Source organism: Argopecten irradians, chromosome 12, assembly GCF_041381155.1.
Source record: "Argopecten irradians isolate NY chromosome 12, Ai_NY, whole genome shotgun sequence".
Classification (NCBI taxonomy): domain Eukaryota; kingdom Metazoa; phylum Mollusca; class Bivalvia; order Pectinida; family Pectinidae; genus Argopecten; species Argopecten irradians.
In genome coordinates, this window is record NC_091145.1 from 12531993 (window position 1) to 12555938 (window position 23946).

The 23946-nt window shown below is 32.4% G+C and overlaps 1 protein-coding gene across 6 annotated transcripts in view; it reads right to left on the reverse strand.

The window, feature by feature from the left end:
* Positions 1 to 405: 405 nt before the first annotated feature.
* The window catches only part of LOC138335961 (transient receptor potential cation channel subfamily V member 5-like), a 59366-nt gene continuing 35825 nt past the window's right edge, over positions 406 to 23946 (reverse strand). For 3 of the 6 annotated variants that reach the window (XM_069285176.1, XM_069285178.1, XM_069285179.1), the window contains exons 7-17: positions 16962 to 17043; positions 16032 to 16147; positions 14443 to 14556; positions 13926 to 14033; positions 12126 to 12277; positions 9714 to 9823; positions 8517 to 8617; positions 6565 to 6588; positions 4171 to 4332; positions 3532 to 3747; positions 406 to 3121 (exon numbers count right to left, since the gene is read on the reverse strand). In XM_069285176.1, coding sequence (XP_069141277.1) covers positions 2180 to 3121; positions 3532 to 3747; positions 4171 to 4332; positions 6565 to 6588; positions 8517 to 8617; positions 9714 to 9823; positions 12126 to 12277; positions 13926 to 14033; positions 14443 to 14556; positions 16032 to 16147; positions 16962 to 17043 — 2127 coding nt within the window. In that variant the 3' untranslated portion in view covers positions 406 to 2179. Of the gene's footprint in view, positions 3122 to 3531; positions 3748 to 4170; positions 4333 to 6564; positions 6589 to 8516; positions 8618 to 9713; positions 9824 to 11384; positions 11495 to 12125; positions 12278 to 13925; positions 14034 to 14442; positions 14557 to 16031; positions 16148 to 16961; positions 17044 to 23946 lie in introns of all 6 variants that reach the window. The other 3 variants (XM_069285180.1, XM_069285181.1, XM_069285182.1) reach the window with 3 other exon arrangements.

Sequence of the window (23946 nt, forward strand, 5' to 3'; positions counted from 1 at the left end):
CTGAAAAATATCACATAAATGATAATAATATCTGAACATGTATGTATATAAAGCGAATATAAAATAATATGTAAATATGTTGTGGAAAAACCTAACAATAGCGCAAAACCGTCAGACTACAGTTTTTCGAGCTACTAGATTAAGGCCTTGCTTAAAGCGAATTTAGTATTTTTGGTCTCGATCAAAGCTTAAACTGAATATTATTCCAGTTTTCTTGACTCAAGTAACTTTTACTTTTTTGTTTTTCACCATAAGGAAAAAAGATCTAGATAAAATATGATATGAAAGGTGATATTTCATGGTACATATACATTATAAAAGCAGTTTTTGTAATCTGTTTATTAAATATTTTCATTAAATGCTTTTGTAGTATTAAAAACTTACAAAATATATAATTTTAGACAGTTTTTTATCCATCAGAATTGTTGATTTTAATTAGATGCAGTGAACGGATTCAAAGACATCGATACTAGTTTAGACCTCATAAAAGTTTCTCATCAATTATGAATGATCATATATAAGCTCTTTCCCTACAGATAGAAGAGTTAGAAATAAGGCATATATAGCTAAGGGATATCATAATATTTCAAAGAACTCTTTGGCACACATAATTCATTCAGAAAATATTTTTGTAATATAGCATACGTACAAATTATAAATAGTAATGTACACCTGGATATTTTCGCAGGGATGATATTTTCTTGATTTCGAGGCACATTGATATTACAGCAAAAATTTGACCCGCACAGTTTTGAGAAATGGATCAATAATATATATATCGCTTTACTCAAATCAGTTGAATTTCATGTTTTCCGTTCTATTCAAAATTACAAAAATAAAGACCCATGTAAATAACAAGCTATACAGTAATTATGGGTCATCGGTTATCTACATAGATAGATGTTAAACCTTTCACAACGGGACAAAGATTGAAAAATAACTTGTTCAACCCTTTCCACACTTTCGAACTCCTTTTAATTCCTATGTTAGATCAGTTCAAAATGGAATTGAAGGGGTGAGTTAGTTAGAGTGAAATAAACAGAAAACACAAAAAATAAAAGATATTACAGCAAAGAATAATTTCAAAACACTTATTACAAAAGTTCTAGAATGTACGCGTGTTTAATCAACAAGTGTTAAGATGACCCCACGATATGAGACAACGACACACAACATAGGTTCATAGCTATCTATGATTGTTTAAGATGGATTGCTTTACTTTAATAACATAAAATATTCGTAACAATTACCAATAATTATTATTAAATAGATATTAATGAAGATAAGATTATAATCATGGTTTGTTTTATGAGTGGATTGGATTAACAATGAAACTAATCAAGACAATACAAATGATGCAATTATCTACTTAAACCTTATAATCTTTAAAGAAAATTCAGTAACGGTTACTAAAGCTAGCTTTTCCATCACCTGATATAATTTGACCATCATGTAGCACTATATTATTGATGATAATGATGATGATGATGATGATGATGTTGATGCATGAGAAATACAAAGATACATATAAATGATATGAAACTTAATTTGACACAATAATTGTTTGAATATTTGACCGACATTTTGTAAGCTATATATGAAGCCCGCTATAATTAAAACAGTGTGCTTTAATTTACAGCTTACTAGAGACAGAGAAACCCTGATTTTGTTCTTTTTGCCAAGTTAAATGCAATTCAGTTTAACACCTTTCTCAATGTTCATACATACAAACATACATACAAATAGGTACAACAAAACAAAAGCAAACTTTTAAAACATAAAATCTTTGGCTTTCTGTAATTTAGCAACAATACATATTAATCTGGTTTATATCTCAAAATTATTTTAGGGATCTACTTAAAATATTATATATTTTGGATTTCTTTGAAAGAAGTTGAAATACCCTTTCTTCCTTCTTCTTTTCCCACTCGGAACTTCAGCAGTTTTACATAAATAACAAATATATTTCATTAAAACATTAAATACATTAACTACACTTTAATCTCCACTTTCCAACATTCAACATATAAAATTACTATACCTCTCAGAAGCTTACTACCGTTCAAAATTCACTAGAGCTTACTCAACTTTCCCAATGCTTTAGATTCCATTGACCTTACCATACAGCTTTCTCACTCATCACAATACATAAATACAGTGAACTAGGTTCTAAATCACATCATAGTTCACTTTCCTTACAGTCTGAGAGATTCAATAGAGATGTAGTAGATGATGACCGAGATATAGTTTTTTCTACAGATTTATCATTTTTAGATTTTTTATGCGAATGTGCTTCCATTTCCCGAATTCTATCCCGCGGTGTCCTTGATGACTCAGACTTGCTACGAGAGACCCTTGACCCAGGCGACTTATGCTCCTTCACTTTCACTCTAGTAGTCGAAGAAGCAGAGCCTGTACTCTTTGTCCCAACTGAACCGTCTTGGCTCGCACTTTCATCGTCAGTTTTGAGGCTTTTCTCAAATTTTGGCACATCCCATGATAGTTTGTGTGGTTTAGATGGTGGCTTGGAACCTCTAAAATGTACATCCTCACTTTTATCATGTACAGATATTTGTGTTATACTCATTTGACTAAACTGTTTTGACAACTCCTTAGAGTGGTCCCTCTTTTTAGGGACAGGTGCTTTTGACACATCCATATCACTTTCTGAATCATCCGTCGGTGGCGCCATCGCCTGGGCGATTAACGGAGAAACACGATTGTAGGCAAACTTCCTGTTGGATGATTTGGGACTTTGCTTTGGAGTTCCAGCAGGAGTTTTCACATATTTAGTATGATTCCGAGGACGGCCGTTTGCGATCGGCGTGTGATTTTGCGGGAAATGTATTTGATGTTCCGGCGAGGACGCCACTTTGTCTATAAGTTCGGGGTCGGGCATCAATGTCTGACCCTTCGTCAAATCTATATCCTGTTCCCAGGCCAGCTGCTGTAACATGTTAGAGAACATGTGACCTTTATCATCGTCATTGTCATCGCTCGAATCGTGTGATCCTCGCCGTGAGATGCGATGTTTACGATGAACCTCTGTGAGTTGAAGAGGTCCAGTGATACCTAGTTTCTTGTGTCGTTTCATCTGTTTCATCACTTCCTTCCCCGCTTTCTGTATCAAAATAACATAGAAATATTTTTTTAAATTCTGACATCATGTTATATGAAAAAGATATTTGTCTTTGAATTTAAACTTGTATGAAAATGACCAACTCTGTATAAAAAAGCACCTGCTTTCCTGGGGTCCCGTTTCCACACAATTTGACCTCTGTATATAAATTTACCTTAGCTATTTCTGTGTCTCTTGGATGGTCATTATAGAAAATGTTTGTTGGTCAAACATCCTTAAACCTCTCCCTCTATCCCGCTAATAGCATAAAAACTGAGTTTAACTTGAATCTTTCAATCTTATAATTTAGTTAAGCGAAATGTAGATATTTAACGAAATTGCATAATTGACCACTGTAAGCAACTTATTTTTTCATGCATATAATGATGAACTGTTAGATATAAACTTCGCACCTTCCAAGCTGTGACAGCAGCCTTCCTGCGTCTGGCGATGGTTTTATTGGAGCTCTTTATCACAACAAGAGCTCTTCTGTCCTCCTCGTCTTTTCCTGTGTAGGCCGCTAACTCTGCCACAGGTCGGCCAGTCAGACGAGCCGAGTACTCCTTTTGGAACTGAAGTAGTTGTTTCTTGGAGAAACTTCTTTCCAGGACAACAACAATTTTGGCCCACTGAAACAAAGGATCTAACTAGTTACTGCAACAGTTCAATGTACGGCCAATCAACATATCGAACAAGAATAATTTGCGTCTAAATTGCAAGTTCCGCGAAATAAAGTTGTCGCATAAATTAATGGGTTTATAGCAAAGTGCATTACAAGCCCAAAGAAAAAGAATTGATTGTGACCTTGCATTACAAACACTACAAAAGTTTCAATTATAATTTTTCAAATAAGTTAGGCTGTTCATTCGCATTCCCTATTTTGGGATATGCAAACGATGGATAAATGAATATAGATAAAATCTGTAATAATTTTTATGAAGAAATGAAAGAAGGAATTATTTTTAAGGAATGAAATGTTCGTAAAACAGGGTTCAATTTAATAACACTGGTACTTATTTCTCATCAGATATGAGAGCTACATTATACTCTACCTGTTTCCGCCATTCCTTCTCCGACTTTTGGATGACCATCTGGTACGTATTACCCATCATGGCGATCAACATGTTCAGCAGTAGGATCGGCACAAGGATCATAAATACTGCGAACACCATCTTTGTCAGCCAGGCGTACTTAGTATTGTTAAAGTCTTGGTACTGGAACAACAAGGATTACAGATTTAAGTACATAGGAACTTGACTCGACTTTGCAAGGCTTACGTAGTGAAGGTTTGGGATTGTGTTATTATGAATTGATGTACACAGGGACTTGACTCAGAAACTCAGTCAGTATGTTTTTAAAGTCTTGTTAATACTTGTAGATCACTTCGAGGGTTAGAGCTAGGTACACAGGCTTCTGACTCGGAAAGGTCTAAAGACGTTTGACTATGGAACTTAATAAAGTTTGCATGGATATAATAAGTAAGATGTGCAATACATGACCACTAATATAGAAATCTACTCTAATAGTGTTAGTTATATTGGGTAGCCTAATTATAACCTTACAGGGGAAATGTATTGGGGTATGAGATAAACGTGGACTCAAAGGACTGTAGTACAGATGTTAATTCAAAAGGATCAATGTAATAGGCAAAATAAGATGTTTTAGACCCAGTTTAACTGCAGGAATTTATTGATTAGAAATTCTGTCTTAATACTGATTCTTACATGGCTGTACAAATGATGATTTACATAACATGGTATGTACACGTTTGTATGGATGCATTGTCTCATATATTGATTCAATAGGCTACAACACAATGAATAATTTAAAATATGTAAATGTCTGCCGTTAAGACTCCATTATTCACAAAATTTGACTGAAAACGAAGTTTGACTTATGAAATTTCTCTGCTTTGAGAATACCTTATTGGTTTATTTTCATTTACAATGATAAAATTTTTTTAATGCATGTAAAGTAAAACAAAATAATAGGACAATTTGTCATTTCTGCATTATTAGAGAGAAACACAAATTCAATTAATATACAGATGTATTATGAATAATAAATATATATTTCTTTCTTCTAAACAATATCCAGAGATGATTTTAAAATAGCATATCAGTAACACCAAACATTGAGATAAGAGAGATCTGAACTAACATAAAAGTAAAGAGGTCGGAAGTTCAAAGGTCAAATGACATCTAAAAGTATACAGCCATTTACAGATGTCACTTGATAGAGTAAAGCAATGGAATTCCACATATTTTTTCTTAGAAATTGCAATATTGCAATCAAAAAAGCTTGAATGGGGCTGTAGGTTTGGGGACGGATTTGATATTGAATTTTGCATCGTATTGAACCCCAGATCATTGACACATATACATGTAGATCGAGATGAAATAGAAACACAACATCTGAAAATGAGTCACAATCAAAAGCATTCTTAAGTTGAGCAGTCAAAGGGTTTCTTTCTAGATAGAGAAATTACCCAACAACACCAAAACACTATGTACAACTTCTGAATGGATAGAAACAGTGCCTGTAGAAATGACATTGGTGCAAACTTTATAAAAATCAAAATTATCAAAATTTCATTAAAGTTTTGAATAATTATGTCTGTAATTTTTACAGATCACTTAATACTAAAGCTGTTGTGAAACTATTCCAAATATTTAGTAATGTTAACTGTGTACAGATAATAACTGCATAGTTATCTTTGTAGGATTTTTGTGTAGAAAGAACTCAATCAAATTGTGACCGTCACTTGTTGAATTGAACAACAATTCCAGATGGATGAAAATTAACATTAAATGGATAAGATTCAAATCTTCATATGGTATATAACTATTTCTATACCTAGCAATTGCATATGTATAGGCTTACAAATTATATTCTTAACGAAGTTTTAACAGCTGATATCGAACAATAGATAATCCAATGGTAAGTACCCTTCCCAATGCTGTGCTGAAATGCAAACTTGCTCTCAATTGAAAACATCCAAAACCAATTTTGACCAGACCCGGAAGTTTCATATGTGGAGAAATAAATATTTCCTATCTTGATTATATATTTTCACAAAAAAAAAATCGATCAAAATAAATAACATGATTTAAGAAATTGTAGCCATATGTCATTGCATGGAAAACAATTCCTAGAAATGAATAATTCATTAATCATAAGGAAGGAATGCTGAATTTTTTTGACAAATAAAAAAAGAATTTCCAATATGGTAGAAACACTAAGATTTCAAACAAGTGAGACTCATTTTCTAATATGGTAGAAACACTAAGATTTTTAACAAATAAGATACATTTTAATGGTAGAAAAACTAAGATTTCAAACAAATAAGAAAATTTTCTAAAATTTCTAGGTAGAAACATTGAAGAGTTCTAACACAGTTTTACACACGTCAGTCACAAAAAGTAAACAAAGGTGTTTGTGGGTACCTGGGATGCTGCTCGCCTGCTTAGCTATTTATAGCATGCATGTCAAAAGAAATGGTTCATTCAAAAACATGTACATATGACACGAGCACATAAACATTATCTCAGACAGCACAAAACAAATTCTGACATCACTGAAATAAAGGTTAATTAACATTTGGTTATAATTAGCGGTGAAGGAAATTGGTGAATTGTAATTGTAATGTGCGGGGTAAGCTAGGGAAATCTAAAATACATTTTGGTTAGTGGATGAAAACAAAGGTGTTTATTTTCATTTACTGGTACATAAAATATACATACATCAGAAAGTTAAATGTAGGTTAATATGTTACATAAAGTATATATATTTTTTCTATAATAAGGGTAGGGGTTACATGTAATATCTAAATATAGGGTACTAAATGGTTCTACAATTATATTAAGTACTTTAGATAACTCAGTTCTTATCAAATTAATGTATATAAAATGATGATTTTCTACACAATTAAATCATATCTGCTGTAATTTTCATACTCAAGAATCAAGATGAGCTTTTGATATTTTATTTACCACTAAAAATTACTAACCTTTGAAAAATTACAATACTTACAATGTGTAGGTTTTAATTTTACAAATACAAATAAAAGCTGAAAATGATTCTTGGCAATACTGCCGAAATCATTATATTTACATGTACAGTGCAATGCTATGAGTACATGTATTATGATACATTCCATTTCATTTCATTGTTTTGTAGTGTAAATGGTAATTTTAAAGTGATTTCTGCAAGTATGTATCCATCTAAACATATTAAGGCATAACAAAGCCCAATAATTTCACAGTGCATAATTAACTTCTGTGTTGTAACTAATGTTTATAAGGCATCAAACATGCTTGTCTGCATCCATTTAAATGGTTTTCACAGCTTAATTCATCAAATCTGTTGGTTTTTGATAGAGTACTGAACAACTAATAATGTGTCAAAATTTTCACCAAGTTATATAGCAGATATAACTTTAATTTTAATGTTTATGTAACCATCTTGAAATTTTTTTTGTATAAATATAATTTATTTTCACTTTTACCTTTAATATTCACTTATCTTTTTTCCCCCTTCATAAAATATAAACTTACACTCTTGATAATGAACAAAAGTGTATTTCCTAAATATGATATTTATATTGCTCAGGAAACAGTACACTTCAATTAATCCATCTTTCCATAAAACACAAATGACTATTCTGAGTATGATCTTGATGTAAGACGTTGTGTGACTCAGAACATGATAATAATGTACCTAGACATAAAATGTTTGTCAACTAGCCAACACAAATTAAAAAAAAAATATACCAGCATTAAATATGAGTTAATTATGTACATTTATACAGCCATTTAAATTTATATATATATATATATATATGGTGCCCTTTGAATGGTGTCACCATTCCCTATGGTGATATGTTATGAGCAATAATTTTTTTAATATTCCTGTAATTTGATCCAATACATTATAAATTATTACAAGAAATAAAATCCATAGTATTAATTCACTATAAAACAAACTTTATATAGCTCACATATGTATCTGATCATAAAAGCTTTCAAAATAATCTGATAAATGTATTTTGTTTACAGGATAACCTATATATGATGGGTATATGATATACAGATCTGAAATAGATTTCTCTTGCTATTAACTCACAAAATACAAAATCTGTGAATGGTAATCATATAAGTTCTTACCACTAAATATTTATAAGCTTGAACATTTACAGTAAAAGGAAATTCAATTTCAATAATTAAGCTTCAAAAAATTAAAATAATTGTGTGTTGACTTAATATCATGCTGATGAAAATGTAATATAATCGTGGTGGATAAGGACGTGATAAACCATGTATATGAGCTATTATATAAATTGAAGTAATTTTTATCTGATTTTGTGTATGATGTACTTTATAATTCGTAGTGTGTATACCTTAAACTCTCCCAAGGTCATCTGGAATAAGGTCATAATGGTGTCCCCAAGGTTATTGAAACCCTGACTGTCTGTGGCTCCTTGGAACAGGAAGTAGAAAGCTAAAATAGAAATCAAAAGGGTAAATATGACAAATATGAAATTAAAATTTAATGATGAAAATTAATTGTCAATTAACAGAAAAAGCGAAAGAAAAAGACATTGTGTTTATATATCTTATGGTAACATTCTTCTGTTTTCCAAAGTGAAAAAATGTTTTCAATGTATTTTCCATCTAATAACAAATGACTTTATATTTTTTTACCTTTATTGTGCATCATTTCCTCCCAATTTTAAACTGTACCCACTACCCTTTAAATCTTAAATGAGAACACTTTAAGCCACCCTAATCATGGTGTCAGACGTTTTTCTTGTCATCTATATAGCCAGAGGTTTTCACCTGAGTACCTAAATATTCTTCCAGTTGTCTAGATTTTCACCATAGGTTTTACTAATTATTTCAGTAACATGAGTACGATGTTCATGGTTTAGATTACGATCACGGAAGTCCTAATCCATCTATTCTTATGAAGAATGTTAAAATTGGTAATTTGTTCTTTATACAATGATATGTGCTTTATCCTCTATCTCTTTATCTCAAGATAAAAATGCACAAACAGAACCTTCACATAACCATAGACATGGAAATATCACTGGAGCAAGAAAGTCTTAAGTTAAGGTGTTATCAGGTTCTATAGGCTCTGATCTATTATGAAAACAGTGTAATGTTGTTTGAATTGACTTAAAAAATCTCAAATATTTTTTGAAAATGTTTACAGACATTAATGCCCCATCTCCCTATATAAATGTAAGATGGTACAGATGAAGGTAACATTATACATATACGCCCCCCCACCCCTCCACTTTCATGAAAGGGGGTGGGGGCCTAAAAATTCTGTCTTATGTTTTAAAGATACATTTGTGTGAAAAATAACTTAACTAATAAAAAGACTACCAAAGATTATTTTCAAAATTTTGAATTTTAATAACCTCTTTGATAGTCTTTACATTGTTATGAACACTTAGAAAAAAATATATATTATTCAATCTTACTCAATTCAGCCCTGAAATTTCATAATGGACTGGTCTAGTCTTTGATTTAGAAGAGCCTAAATGTATCTTCAGGGGTGAAAGAGTCAAAAGCTTCACCTGACTTACCTTGACAAAATGCTAACAGAAATATTGTATATATGGCCCCAAATCGTACGAGGTCGCCCACACACATTTTGTAGATCATGGTGACGAAGGGACCAGTTAGTTTGACACTCCTGTAGGGGATAAAGAGGAAAAGGGGGCAGGTGATGTTAGTGCAGAAAGGTTAACCAACACATGGGGTCAAAGGTAAAAGGTGAACATTCACATGTCATCATTAGTGGAAATAGTCCATGTCATTAATAATCAATGATTCATACTTACACATGAATTTGTGAAATTTATAACATAATATGCATTTTTTTATTTTTTTTTTTATTTTGGTGTCATGCAGACTAAATATTTATAATCATCATATGCAATTCAGATATTGAAATTCTAGCAAGTGGAATTATGGCATGTGTGGTGAATTTCAGCAATACTTGTACAAAGTTCAAACAGCAAAATAATCTGGTGGGAATATGCAATAACGAACAATCATTTGATGCCTGATTTTGTAATTCAAACTATGAAATATCTTTATGATGATATGCATCAAATTTAATTGACAAAATACATTCAAATCTATCATAATTATTATCTGTAGGTTAGCATTTAGCATTTCATCATTTCTTGAACTTCTCATTTTTATTTCAATTTCCAGGAGGAATTTACTTTGAGTACCTTTATATGATAATGTCAACACAGTATGAACCGTTGTTAAGGAAGTTAAATGGAACAAAGAATCTTACTGAGCCAATCACCAACATATGAATTGTGAGGGAAGTGTCATATACAGCAAATCCTGCTTTATTGACCAAAATGGTCATTCATAACACAATTTGACCAGTGAACTGTACAGTTGCTATTATTCGAGGAGTTTAGATTTTGCAGGTCCATTCAAAATCATGAAATTTAATACCAAGCAAAATTTATCAAATCATTGTTTCACATATAATAGCCTACCAAAAGAATGGGATTTGAAAGGCTAGAATGATAATTCGCAAAAATAAACCCCCGCGAATAAGTCCAAAACAGTTAATCGCAAAATTTTACTTCCAAGAAATTGAACAACTATACAGTGTATTGACCACTTGGCAATAGGGTAATTTTTTTGGGTGGTCTTTACAGACAGTTTTGACTGTATACCCCAATGAACAAATTAAGTATATGATTATATATTAAATTATTTGATTGGTTTTCAAACACAATAGTTGTAAGAACAAATTAATATGTATATATAACAAACAAATGCCAATTTATGAAGACATATACATGAACTGCCTTCATCATATTTTTCAATTTCAAAAATAAAAAGTAGAATGTTTCAATCTTCCAATAGTGATATATCTATATAGTATCTAAAATAATCAAATATTCTCAAAAATAATTCATACTCCTCTGAATTTTGTAATAGGATTAAATTTTTCATAAAAATTGATATTTGTGTATGTATAAAAATGCCTATATCTTTAAGTAATTTCATTAAATAATAAAGAAAAAAAGGTTAAAAGTAATCAAATCATGTCTGTTGAAACAGCGATGTAGGCAATAAAATAACTTTTTAAGACAAGTTTGATAATGAATGCATAGAGTTAATTGTAAGTCCCTCGTGTGTATTAATGGCAGAAAGGGTTAAATATTGACATTTTAGTTTTGTGTAAGGGGGAGTAACTCCTGAATAAACCAGCACTATACCTATTGAGAATTGGATAATGAATATCGTATAAATAGACCCAAATCGGACGAAATCTGACGCAATCATCTTATACGTCATCACGATCATTGGTCCTGTTATAAGATAGCCCCTGAAAGCACAACAAATAACAAGCTTGTTCTGATCGAGTCTTATAATTTTAATATACATATTTCAATAGAACAATGAAAATTTACATTTAATCTACATGTAACTTGAAGTTAACATATCCATGGATTTTTTTCACTCATGCAAATATTAATAAACAATTCAGTCATTTCCGGATTTTTACCCTATAGATAATGTGTTATTGTATAACTAAAATATAAAAGATTTTGAAACATATACAGTAAAACCGGCACCTTTGTTTTTGACCACCATACTGTAGTTTCCAGATACTGTCAATAGTCTTTCTTTCATGGCTACTAAATTGTATGATTTCAGTTTTAAATCAAGTTCACAATGATTAACTTTCATGGCTACTAAACTGTATGATTTCTGTTTTAAATCAAGTTCATGATGATTAATTTTTGTGGCTACTAAATTGTGCGATTTAACTTAACTTCAGCAGATAATTAACATTATTGAATTGTAATTGCTTTCAATATAACGAAGGAAATTCAAGGAGATAAACATTTGTGAATTTACCTGATCACAAATATAAATTACATGCGAAAGAAAGTTGGTTGACTGTATAAAATCTACTACCCAGACCTGATGTGACAGGGGAGATAATCACTTACCTGGCAAAGAAGAGTAGGAAGAACCAGGAACCAGGGACGGCTATGATGAGTAGAATGTCCTCCGCCATCTCCTGCTTCGTGAACCGCACAGGAATACATAGGAGGATTAGGATACATGATATCATAAACATGGTTTGGGCAGGAGCGTGTTGCTGAAAATAAAATCACACAAAATTTCATAAGCATTATTTGGGCAAGAGCGTGTTGTTGAAAATATAATCACAGAAGATTCAAAAACATTACAGTTAGGTCAAGAGTATGTTGCTGAAAATAAAATCACACAAAATTCATCAACATGGCTCGGGCAGGATCGTGTTGCTGAAAATAAAATCACACAAAACTCATCAACATGGTTTGGGCAGGAGCTTGTTTTTGAAAATATAATCACAGAAGATTCAAAAACATTAAAGTTAGGGCAAGAGCGTGTTGCTGAAAATAAATCACACAAAATTCATCAACATGGCTTGGGCAGGAGCGTGTTGCTGAAAATAAAATCACACAAAATTCATAAACATGGTTTGGGCAGGAGCATGTTGCTGAAAATAAAATCACACAAAATTCATAAACATGGTTTGGGCAGGAGCGTGTTGCTGAAAATAAAATCACACAAAATTCATAAACATGGTTTGGGCAGGAGCATGTTGCTGAAAATAAAATCACACAAAATTCATAAACATGGTTTGGGCAGGAGCATGTTGCTGAAAATAAAATCACACAAAATTCATAAACATGGTTTGGGCAGGAGCGTGTTGCTGAAAAGAAAATCACACAAAATTCATTAACATAATGAGATTTTATTACACAAAATTCATGAAATTACACAACACATAAACTTTGTAGGTGCAGGAGAACGGTTTTGGAATTAGAATTACACACACTGAATTATGTACTTTGAAATTACAATGTCATAAACTTTGTATGTGCAGGAGCATGTTGCTGGAAACAGAAACAATACAAATTTTTCTTCTGATGTCATTTCAAAATGACATATCTGACAGGTTGAAGATACCTGAAATTAAGTTATCTTAGTTCATAAAAACTCCCATGCACTTTAATTTACGACAGGGGCAAAAAATAGTTCAAATAGTTTCATATCAAATATTGGGGTTTCAACCTATTCAAGTACATTTCATATCTGCGTTAAACAAGTTAAAAAGCAACAAGTACATGTATGTCTATAACCATCACCATACTTCATATCTAATCTCATATAAATACTAGCAATTTAATAAGATCAAACAAAATCAACTAAAAAACTACCAAAACATACTCTAGCATTTAATCCAAAACCCATGAGATATTTACCACATTGGATTTCTACAACACATAAATTTAAACACACAAATTAAAATCAATAGTTTAAGGCATTCAAAGAATTTCAGTTTCAGGAATGACCTTGACATCTGACTAACGGTAAAGACTCCTTTTAAACTTTTAATAAAGACCTTGAAAGACCTGACCTAATTTTTTTTTTCAAAGTGTAATTGAAGTCATTCTGTAAAAAAATGTTTCTAGATACCAAAATAAAGTGGACAAGTAAGATTTACCTTTGATTTGTCCAACCATCCATTAATTGTGATGTTGTATTTTGATACCTTTCTGATATGTTTTTTCACTAGAAGGTGAGAGTTATTGAAGATAAATTGTACTTTACCCACTTTGTTAATGATTCTTGAAGCTGCCATTAATACTTAGCCATGGAGGCAGATTACATAAATAAGAATAGGGCTTTAAAATTTTATTTCAGATATATTTAGTTATAATAACACATCTTGATACATGATATTCAGATATACTTACACAGTTTTTTAAGAAGCCTAGGATTCCTTGTGAACCAATTTCCACAACTTCCATCGCCAGGATCATAACACAGCCGAGAATAACGAGGATTTCACACACAAAACGGGCCTATAACACACACAGAAACAGTTAATAACCTGGCCAAACAAAGGGAAGTAACTCTTAAGTGGGAATGTTGTAACTCTTATACATACACCCCATAGTCTGCTTACAAGGTATGCCATATCAATTATCAAATCACCTGTTTATTTTAATGAAATTGATTATACTGTATTTATCATAAGAGGTTATTGCTTGTGCACAAAATTGTCTTTTCTTTCTTTCAAAATCAATCTAACATAAAAAGACAAAAGTTAATTATACATTTTCATCTTTGATTGGTTTAGTTTGGATTTTTGATTAGCCAATAAAGAATTAGATAACTAATCGTTTGTAATTGTAGTTTGATTAGTTTAGACAGATTTCTTATATCTCCTATGATCTTGGCGCCTAAAAATTCATTGGTACAGGAACTTACAGCATCTTTTGGCTCATTGTAAGCGAGGAAGTCTTTGGAAGGTCGTGTATAAACTGCACCACTGATTAAAGCTAGATGGACAAAGGCTAGGACTAGTCGCTGGAAAAAACGTCTCTGTAAATAGAAAATGAAGAATTATTTATATATTTTAAAACTATATATACATCAGTATGATTCAAGGTTAATATGAAAAATAATAGGTTCATGAATATAATTCATGAATATTTTTCAATTATTGAATATTTTCATGAGATTCATGATCTAAAAATTTCATGAATAATTTTGAAAAAAAAATATTTCATGAACATTCATGAATACTATAGCATAGGTTTTCATCCATAAAATCAATCAAGTTCATGAATTAATAATGTTCATGAACATTCCTATTCATGAAAAATCATCAAAACCGTATGAATGTTTGAATAATATTCATGAACTTAAAAGCATTATGAATAATGATGAAAGAACTAAATATCCCATGAAAACTTATGCCCATTCATGAACATTTATGCCCATTCATGAACATTCGTGATTTATTCATGAACTACAACTGTTCCTTTACCATGGTATGGTGACACACTGTGTTGCAGCATGCACAGTTTATGAATGTTCATGAATGTTCATGAACTGTAGAAGATGAAGAACTAATCAAGATACAGCAGCAATTACTATGTAAAATCAATAAAGATTGACACCATATAGTCTTTTATTCAACAAAGCTTTTGATTTTTCAAAAAAATTAGATAATGAAAATGGCATTAAAAAAGTTCATACATGAAAGTAGGTAAATTATTCATGACCTTGTATATTATCATATAATAATCAATATTGTCTACATTGAAATTGTCTGCCAAGGTTATGTATTGTAAATACCAACTAGTACAGATTCTCTGGTATATTGTTAGTCTGCGCACATACTGTAATTAGTACATAGTAATAATCACGTGTCTGAGTGCATGTACAGAATTATACCAGTTAGAGCAATTTAAAAAACCTTATGTACCAGGAAAGTTTATAGTTTGCGAAAAAAAATAAAAAATCATTCATCATTAAGCCTTACTTTCAATTTACAATAGGGAACGGTATGGTCTAAAGAAACTTAAGGACAGTGTGGAAAATACACGTTTAATCTAAAAGTTAAAGACAGCTAAATATAACGATTAACACGGAAACATGTCCCTAATGTGTTGACGAGAGTCATTACCTGTTGAGTGCACATAACAAAATAAAAGATTTCTACGAAGGTAAAAATGTTTTTAGTCTCACTGAAGATATAACTACATCATAGAAATTGCTTTATCATCAAACGTAATACACAGGATATTAGAAATTGATAATCAATACATTATGTCTTCACACTTAATTTTCTTTCAAGTACACATATAAAATGAAAAACTCTATAAGCCATTAATACTATATAAATAGCAATTCAGTGTGAGACATGGTTCCTTAATCACTGAGTTTCAATATCAATGTAATTTTTTTCTGCACTATCGGTGTTCATTTTATCAATGAAATTCATTTGGGTGTATTTAAAGTAATACACCAGACAATCAGAGTTGTCTCCCCTCCCTGTAACAAAGACTTACCCTGGCAAATCGTTCCCACTTTTCATCTAAGAGTTGTCGCATCACGCCGCCTTCTAACATGTCTAGGTGTTCGTCTCGGTCGCCATTGATGATTATCATCAGAGCAGAATTCCAATCTAACAAATAAGAAAATTATAATTAAGCATTGAACTATATATAATCCTATAAAATCTTATGGTCTATTTAGATGCCAGTGAGAGCTTTGCAGACAATCTTCATCATGCATACCAGCAATATCATCAGCGCAGAATTCAAATCTAACAAATCAGAAAATAATGATAGAGATTTGTATATATCCTATATAAACTTATTGATTATCAGATATCAATATTGAAATTCATTATCCTGTGAAATAATCTGATCATGCACATGAGCTCAGTTGTTCAAGAAATTGATCATTACTTGATTAGTAAATTATATAATTTGTATTTGGAGCAAACCAGTGAATATTATTGCCAAAAACTGGCTGAAAATAACAAATCATGATTAAGCGGAAAGAGCACTTCTGAAAAACATGAGGTTTTGTTAATTATTTCATGAAATTTCATGAATTTTGGGTTACATGAAATTATTTCATCATTTAGGATTTGTTGGTTAATTGTGATTCACCTTTTTAAAAAAAGGGGCCCAACACAGTAAAACGCTTCATGATTTGACAGTATTAATGTAAACTGAATCCAAGTGACCTGAGTACACAAATAAATCGTCTCCTAATCTACAAGTCATATCGCATCATTAACTAATACCATTTCTATTGAACTTATATCCAGTTAAGTGACTGACCTCTTAAGTTTGACCACAGAGCGTATGAAATTAGAAATATTTCACTTAACTCATTCATCCCTGAAGACACATTTGGACTCTTCTACATCAAGAACAGGAGCAGTCCATTATGAAATACCAGGGGAGAATGGACTATCAAATACTTACTGGTTTCCCCACTCGGGCCTATCGAGTCTAGAGCTAGCAGCGGGTACGCTGAGCAGGTGATATTACTGTATCTCCAAAATTCCTATAGACAAAAACAAATGTATTAATGTCATCCTTTATATAGCAACATGGAAAGCTTTAAAATATATTGAAAAATATCTATTACCAGCAGAGCTCTGAAATCTTCAGAAAAATAACCAGCAGAGCTCTGAAATCTACTGAAAAATTACCAGCAGAGCTCTGAAATCTACTGAAAAATGTAAAATCTATTCAGGGGAAATTACAGTCAAACCTGCATTAGAAAGCACCTCTGTATAAAGACCACCTGCTGTATATGACCACTTTGTTATGGTTCCAAATGACCAATTTACACACTATTTGACATATATACTCATCATAGCTTCAATGGTTGTTAAGTAGAGAGCAAGCATAAAATTGATTTGGCTATATTACAAGTACATTTATATTATAATCATATCAGGGAAAGAGAATGGAATCGTGACAGTCATTGATGAAGGACTTTTGTCCCAAGGGAACAAACAACAGGATATATATCTGTAGAATTAGAAAGTAAGCTAAATTAGCTGACAGGTGTACTCAGCAAATTCATGTCTAAAATGTGTCACTATGTTCTTATTTAGTGTTCTGAACTCAATCTAAGATAATTTCAATAATTGAAAAAGGGGAAAGAAATAACGAAACCCCAATTATAGATCAAGCTTGTGGTCAAAGCAGGGGTTGTTGTGACCAAATGCATGGAGCCGCAGTGACCGAGTGCAGGGGGCTGCGCGAGTGGTGACGATGCAGGGGGCTGACTTTGCTGAATGCTGGGGCCGCGATGACTAAGTGCAGGGGCCGTGGTGACTGAGTGCAGGAATGAGCAGTTGATTTATACTATGATCTGACATATAGCCCTTCAACTCTGGGTTGTAAGTTTGAAACGCAAGACGAACACTTGGCAGACATAAACTGATCATAGGTCAATGGTTTTTCTCCAGTAGCCTGGCTTTCCTGCACCATTTAAACCTGACAACTGTCCTTAAATGACCTAGCTGGTTGTTAACAGGATGTGGAATGTAAAACAAAATCAACCCAAACCCATCAGACTCATGGTGTTATTACAGCCGAATAGCTGTCAGTTTTATATCACATTGCCAAGGCGGGTAAATAGTTGGCTAGAATAATCTGACATTAAATGTAAACACTTGGTCAGTACAGTGTTTGATCCTCAAGGATGGTTTTAAAATTATACCCTGAAGTAAATGTCTAGGTAGTTTTCACTGACAACACATGGTGTCATCATTCTAAATTACAAATAACATACTAGTACCATTATTTTGTTTGTTTTAACCCATATTGTCATTTTTCAATATGATGAGAAAATCACCAACCAAAAGTTGAAAAAAAAAAGAATAAAAAATTTGAATTTATTATATAATTACCTGAACTGGATTCAAATCAATATCTGTTTCTTCGTTAACATTTAAACTTGCACGTTAAGCATTGATTGAAATGGAGACGCCATACAGACGCATATAATTACTTCATCCCAGTATTTCACTCCAAATCAATACCACAACACTACAAATGTCAACAGTGATAGAGAAAAATCCCTTCCTTATAATTGAAAGATTCTTAGGTAACTATTACAGGACTAGAATAGCACTGTCATTGTGGGAAAATTATAATATAGGTCTAACAGGTGACTGACTGATTCAGTGGTTTACTGTACTTTTGATTCAAAGAAGTACTGAAAACTTGGCAACTTATTATATATGCTTGTTTCATTGGGTAACAACATTTTCTCACAGTGATTTAATTTATTGGATCATAGTGAAAATGTTCTAAAATTTGTATATGCATACATATATATATATATAGTTACATAATTTTATCAATCTTTCCCTTAGGGATTAACCCTATTCCTATATACCATAACGCTGTTGTTTTACTATAGTTTTTACAAAACTAATATCCTTCACTCAGGGATGTTGCACATGCACTTACTTAAACCAAGTCCTTGTATTCCTACATTTGAAGAAAGACCACCTGCTTATCACTTTCTTGGGGTCCCAAGTAGCCAGTTTAACCAGAATTTGGCCAATGTATAAAGACCACTAGGCTATAAATAGGTAACTTTTTTGTCCCCTGTGTCGTATTTATATATATACATGTATATATATAGACAGGCTTGACTGTGCTCAGATCAGGAGATATTTGTGGAAACACCAAGATGAGAGTAAGTTAAATCAACAAAACTTAAGACTTCTTTAATGTTCATCAATATTATAAGCAGTCTTGCACAATTGTTTTCATAAGGATAAGAATCCAGTGAGGTCAACTTGAAGTGACATTAAATTTACATACAGTAAAACTACTATAGTGTATTCCTTGTAGTGGACAGTTAAATCAATGTTTGGTTTTGAAGTCTAGTGGTGTAATTCTTGGAACCTGAACAAATTTATCAATATTCGCTAACAACCAGTGACAATTACAAGCACATATAAAACCAATCAAATGTGACTTTCCAAATTGTGCCGTCAATAAATATCTTTGGTACACATGTACTGTGAGTGAACAGTGACCTTTAGGGGTGGATTTGGGGCTGTACGGGTGGCCAAGGGGCTATGGTGTTCTGACATTCCTCTTATAGCCTTCCTCTTTTGAATTTTAATTCCACATGGGGTGGAGATTTCCCAAGTACAGATCGTAGCATGGTATTTTTTTCTCCAAGTACTCTGGCTTTTGGCCATCTCCAAAACCTGGCATGCCCTTAAATGACTTATTACTAAAAATCCTTCAAAAATCTGGTCTTCTTAAATCCTAAATAAAATGACCTGATCATGACAACCTACTAAATTTAGCTCCCAATGCGATGGTATCTAATGATACAAAAGTTGTTTTACAAATTATATGGTATCAGTTTTCCTCATATGAAAAGTCATGTGAAATGAGCACCCACTGAGTGAGATTCAATATGTTCCATTTGACCAAAATTTTGCTTTTAACTTGACTGAAGTTGGCCAATTGATTGACGCGGATCAACACAAGTTTGTGGTCGATATACTGGGGCTAATATCCTCTACAATAGGGAATTACACTAATAGCCAGTATTACTGACGAGTAATTACCACGGTAAAAAGGACATCCTGAACCACGGCCATATCAACTTTTACCTGAACGTGACAAGGTCAGTTTAATTGACCAACTTCCATCAGGTAATGTCATTTTAATATTCTACCTAGATTTCAGCCTCAGGTCTTGGACACTTTCATATGACCTTATATCACTTCAAAAGCCAATACACAACATTGACAATGTCAGTCATACTTTTAAAAAAGCAGGTCTCTTTTTTATGGTAATGTTGTCCCCAAGTTCCAAGATGTATGTCCCTTTAAAGAAGTTCCTGAATTGAGTAAGAGCCCCCTTATGTGTTGACATTGCTTATATATTTGAAGGTTGGCCCAAAGGTCCCAACAAAACCACTAAAGAAGTACAATGCAATGATTTTCTTTGGTAGATTTTAAGTCCAGGAGTTTCCTTGAGTTCAAGAATATTGCTCAAAACGTGAACATTTCGGTAAATTTTAGTGATTTTATTGCTTGCAATGGGTAAACCTTAATTGAGTTATCTATTACTATCATTATTGTTAAATTAAATTGAATACCGGTACATAAACTTCATGTGATGTTTTCAAAAGGAAAGATATATTGATATAGGAAACAATCCTTATAATACAATAGTCCTTAAAAAATATCTCAAAAACCAGGCGTAGGCACATGATTTTGAAACTAAAAGACTACTCAAAACTTTGCTCAAAACCAAACTTTCCAATTTCTTCAATTATTCAAGGTTTTGTTTTCTTTTCAACATTTCTTGGCATCAATATTATTAATTACTTCAATTCTGCCAAATTTTATAGTAAAACTTGACAATATTTGAAAAACAGCCCATTGGAGTCAAAGAAAATGCTAGCAGACATTTTTTACAAAATAAATATTGCCACACACCTTTGTATCACAAGATTTCATATGTGTATATATATCTGCCATAAAAGAAATAAATTAAATTACCATTGCTATATGAATCAACATCTGCAATGAAATGTACTAAAATGACCCTAAAGCTTTCATCACTGTCATCTGCAATATGTTCGACGACGGCCATACCCAACGTCTGTCCCGACAAACACCTTATCGAAGTCGGCCTAATGATAAATACTGCCAGGGTACAAAATCAATATCCCCCAATCCTTACTATCAGATTTATTTCACAATTTATCCACCATCGGCTAGATTAAAGTCACATTTCCTTTATGTAGAAGGTGCTTTAAATTTGCAATTAACGAAATATCTGCAGCATTCAATACTAAAATCAAACATGACATAGTTCAGTCTGTCAGCCGAGCTGATACAGGGTGGTGAAGTGTTGAGTCATTTGTTAGCTTTCTTGGCACTTTTCAAGGCTAGCAACAAAAGCATGCCATACATCGCTGTTATGATCAGCTGACGGGAGTTAGAGTACCTTTTGCAATCAATCTGCGTAGAATAATATCCAATGTTTACATCTGGTGTATTGTACTGAATATGCATGCCTTTTTCTAAAGTGATATAAATGGGCCTTTGTACAATTTCAGAAGAGGCCCAATAAGCCTGTGTACAATTTTAGAAGAGGCCCAATAGGCCTGATGAGTGCTGGATTGTGCCTTCTTTAAAGTGGTCATACCAGATATTTACAGCGAAACCTGCCTTAGCGGCCACCTCTGTATAAAGACCATCTGCCTACTTAGACACTTCTCTAGGGTCCCAAATGATCCATTTCAACACAATTCGACATATGTCATATGTAATGTAGTTTATCAATTTCTCAACAACACCTAATGGACATGATATCATGTCATTATCAACAGGTGGTCCATATATAAGCATGATTGCAGCATGTGCTCTTATGAAGCATGGTAATGGACACAAGCTGCATTCAAGCTTTAAGACCTACAGCGTCATGCCAGGATTGCCAGCACTACACAGCAGCTTGGTTTCAGCAAATGCTGCAAATTAATGCAGTATATGCTGCTAATTGGTAAGGGTGGATGTGGTATTTTTCAAGAAGTTTACAGGTCAAATGCATCTTTTTCTCAAAACTCTACATGTGTTTACAGTTTCTTAAGCTATGTATCCTCCAAAGGCTTTATAGCGATGATTATATATCATAAAATCTATGAAGTTTTATTAAAATTGATTCTATGCAGAAGCAGGCTAAAAACTTTTTATTAGTTGTCCATAACAAGTACACATCTACTGCAATGCAACACCTATAAATGCCAATTCCAAAACCTTAAAGCTAGTTTTTACATTAAAATAGCATTTTTGATATTTACAGTTTCTCTTTTGAAACAGACATGTCCTATTTGTAAGTTTTATTTTTGATACTCAAGGATATCTAATTTCCACTATGTATAGGGGAGGTTTTTGATCAGATAGATACCAAAATTGATGTATCTGTACATGATAAATAAATATTACATATATATATATGTGTAAAATATATATAATAAAGGAACTGTTCCTTAGTCCCATTTATTTTTGTATACAATACAAATCCAGATCAGGCTATATAACATCAGAATCCATTATCTATACATTGTATGTCTAGGATTGGATGGGTAAACATTTTATACAAAACAGATCAATATTTTAATATCAGACCTTAATGGTTGATTTAACTCAAAACAGGTACAATTGTACGTAGAATAAACCATTCAATAACAAAATCCTTGTGTTGCTTATATTTGCAAATAACTTCTTTGTATATTTTATTAAGGAATATAATTTGACAGGATGAAGAACTGTTATTGAAGATTATGCAATGCAAACATTTAAATAACAGTTAAATATAATACATCCCATCTATAAAATATTAAGTGTACCATCTTGATAAACATTTAATCAAATTTTCAATTAAGGTGATCAAGATACATTTAGATAAAACGTTTCTGATTAATTATTTAAACTCATTCACCCCTGAAATTTCATAATGAACTGTTCTAGTCCTTGATTTATGAAAGCTTAAATGTGTCTTCAGAGGTGAATGAGTAAACACATACAGAAACACATAATCCAAATTTCTTGGGTTTTAATTCCACCTAGAGAATCTAAAGCCAGTGGGAATAATTGTTGGAAGTCGGACAATCATGGGGATGGTTATAATAAGCTTAAATTTCCAGGCACTGTTTGGTTATGGAACTGAATGACAGATTTGCGAGCTTTTGCATTCTATATACCTGTTTATAAAGGACATCAAAGGGACATTTGTTAGAAGATATCCTTTATAGACAGGCGTCCTTTATACACAGGCGTTCTTTATAGACAGGTGTCCTTTATAGACAGGTTTACTTTATACAGAGGCGTTCTTTATAGACAGGTGTCCTTTATAGACAGGTGTACTTTATACAGAGGTCAATAGTAGAGTAATTTACAACAAATGGTGTTGATGAGTTGTTCTTTATAGACAGGTGTCCTTTATAGACAGATTTCCTTTATAAACAGGCGTTCTTTTTAGACAAGTGCCCTTTATAGACAGGTGTCCTTCATAGACAAGCGTCCTTTATAGACAGGCATCCTTTATAGACAGGTGTCCTTTATAGACAGGTGTACTTTATACAGAGGTCAACAGTAGAGTAATTTACAACAAATGGTGTTGATGAGTCTATCCTTTATAGACAGGTGTCCTTTATAGATAGGTGTCCTTTATAGATAGGTGTACTATATACAGAGGCCAATGATAGAGTAATTTACAAAAAATGCTGTTGATTAGTCTGTTCTTTATAGACAGGTGTCCTTTATAGACAGATTTCCTTTATAGACAGGTGTCCTTTATTGACAAGTGTCCTTTGTAGACAGGTGTACTTTATACAGAGGTCAATAGTAGAGTAATTTACAACAAATGGTTTTGATGAGTCTGTTCTTTATAGACAGGTGTCCTTTAT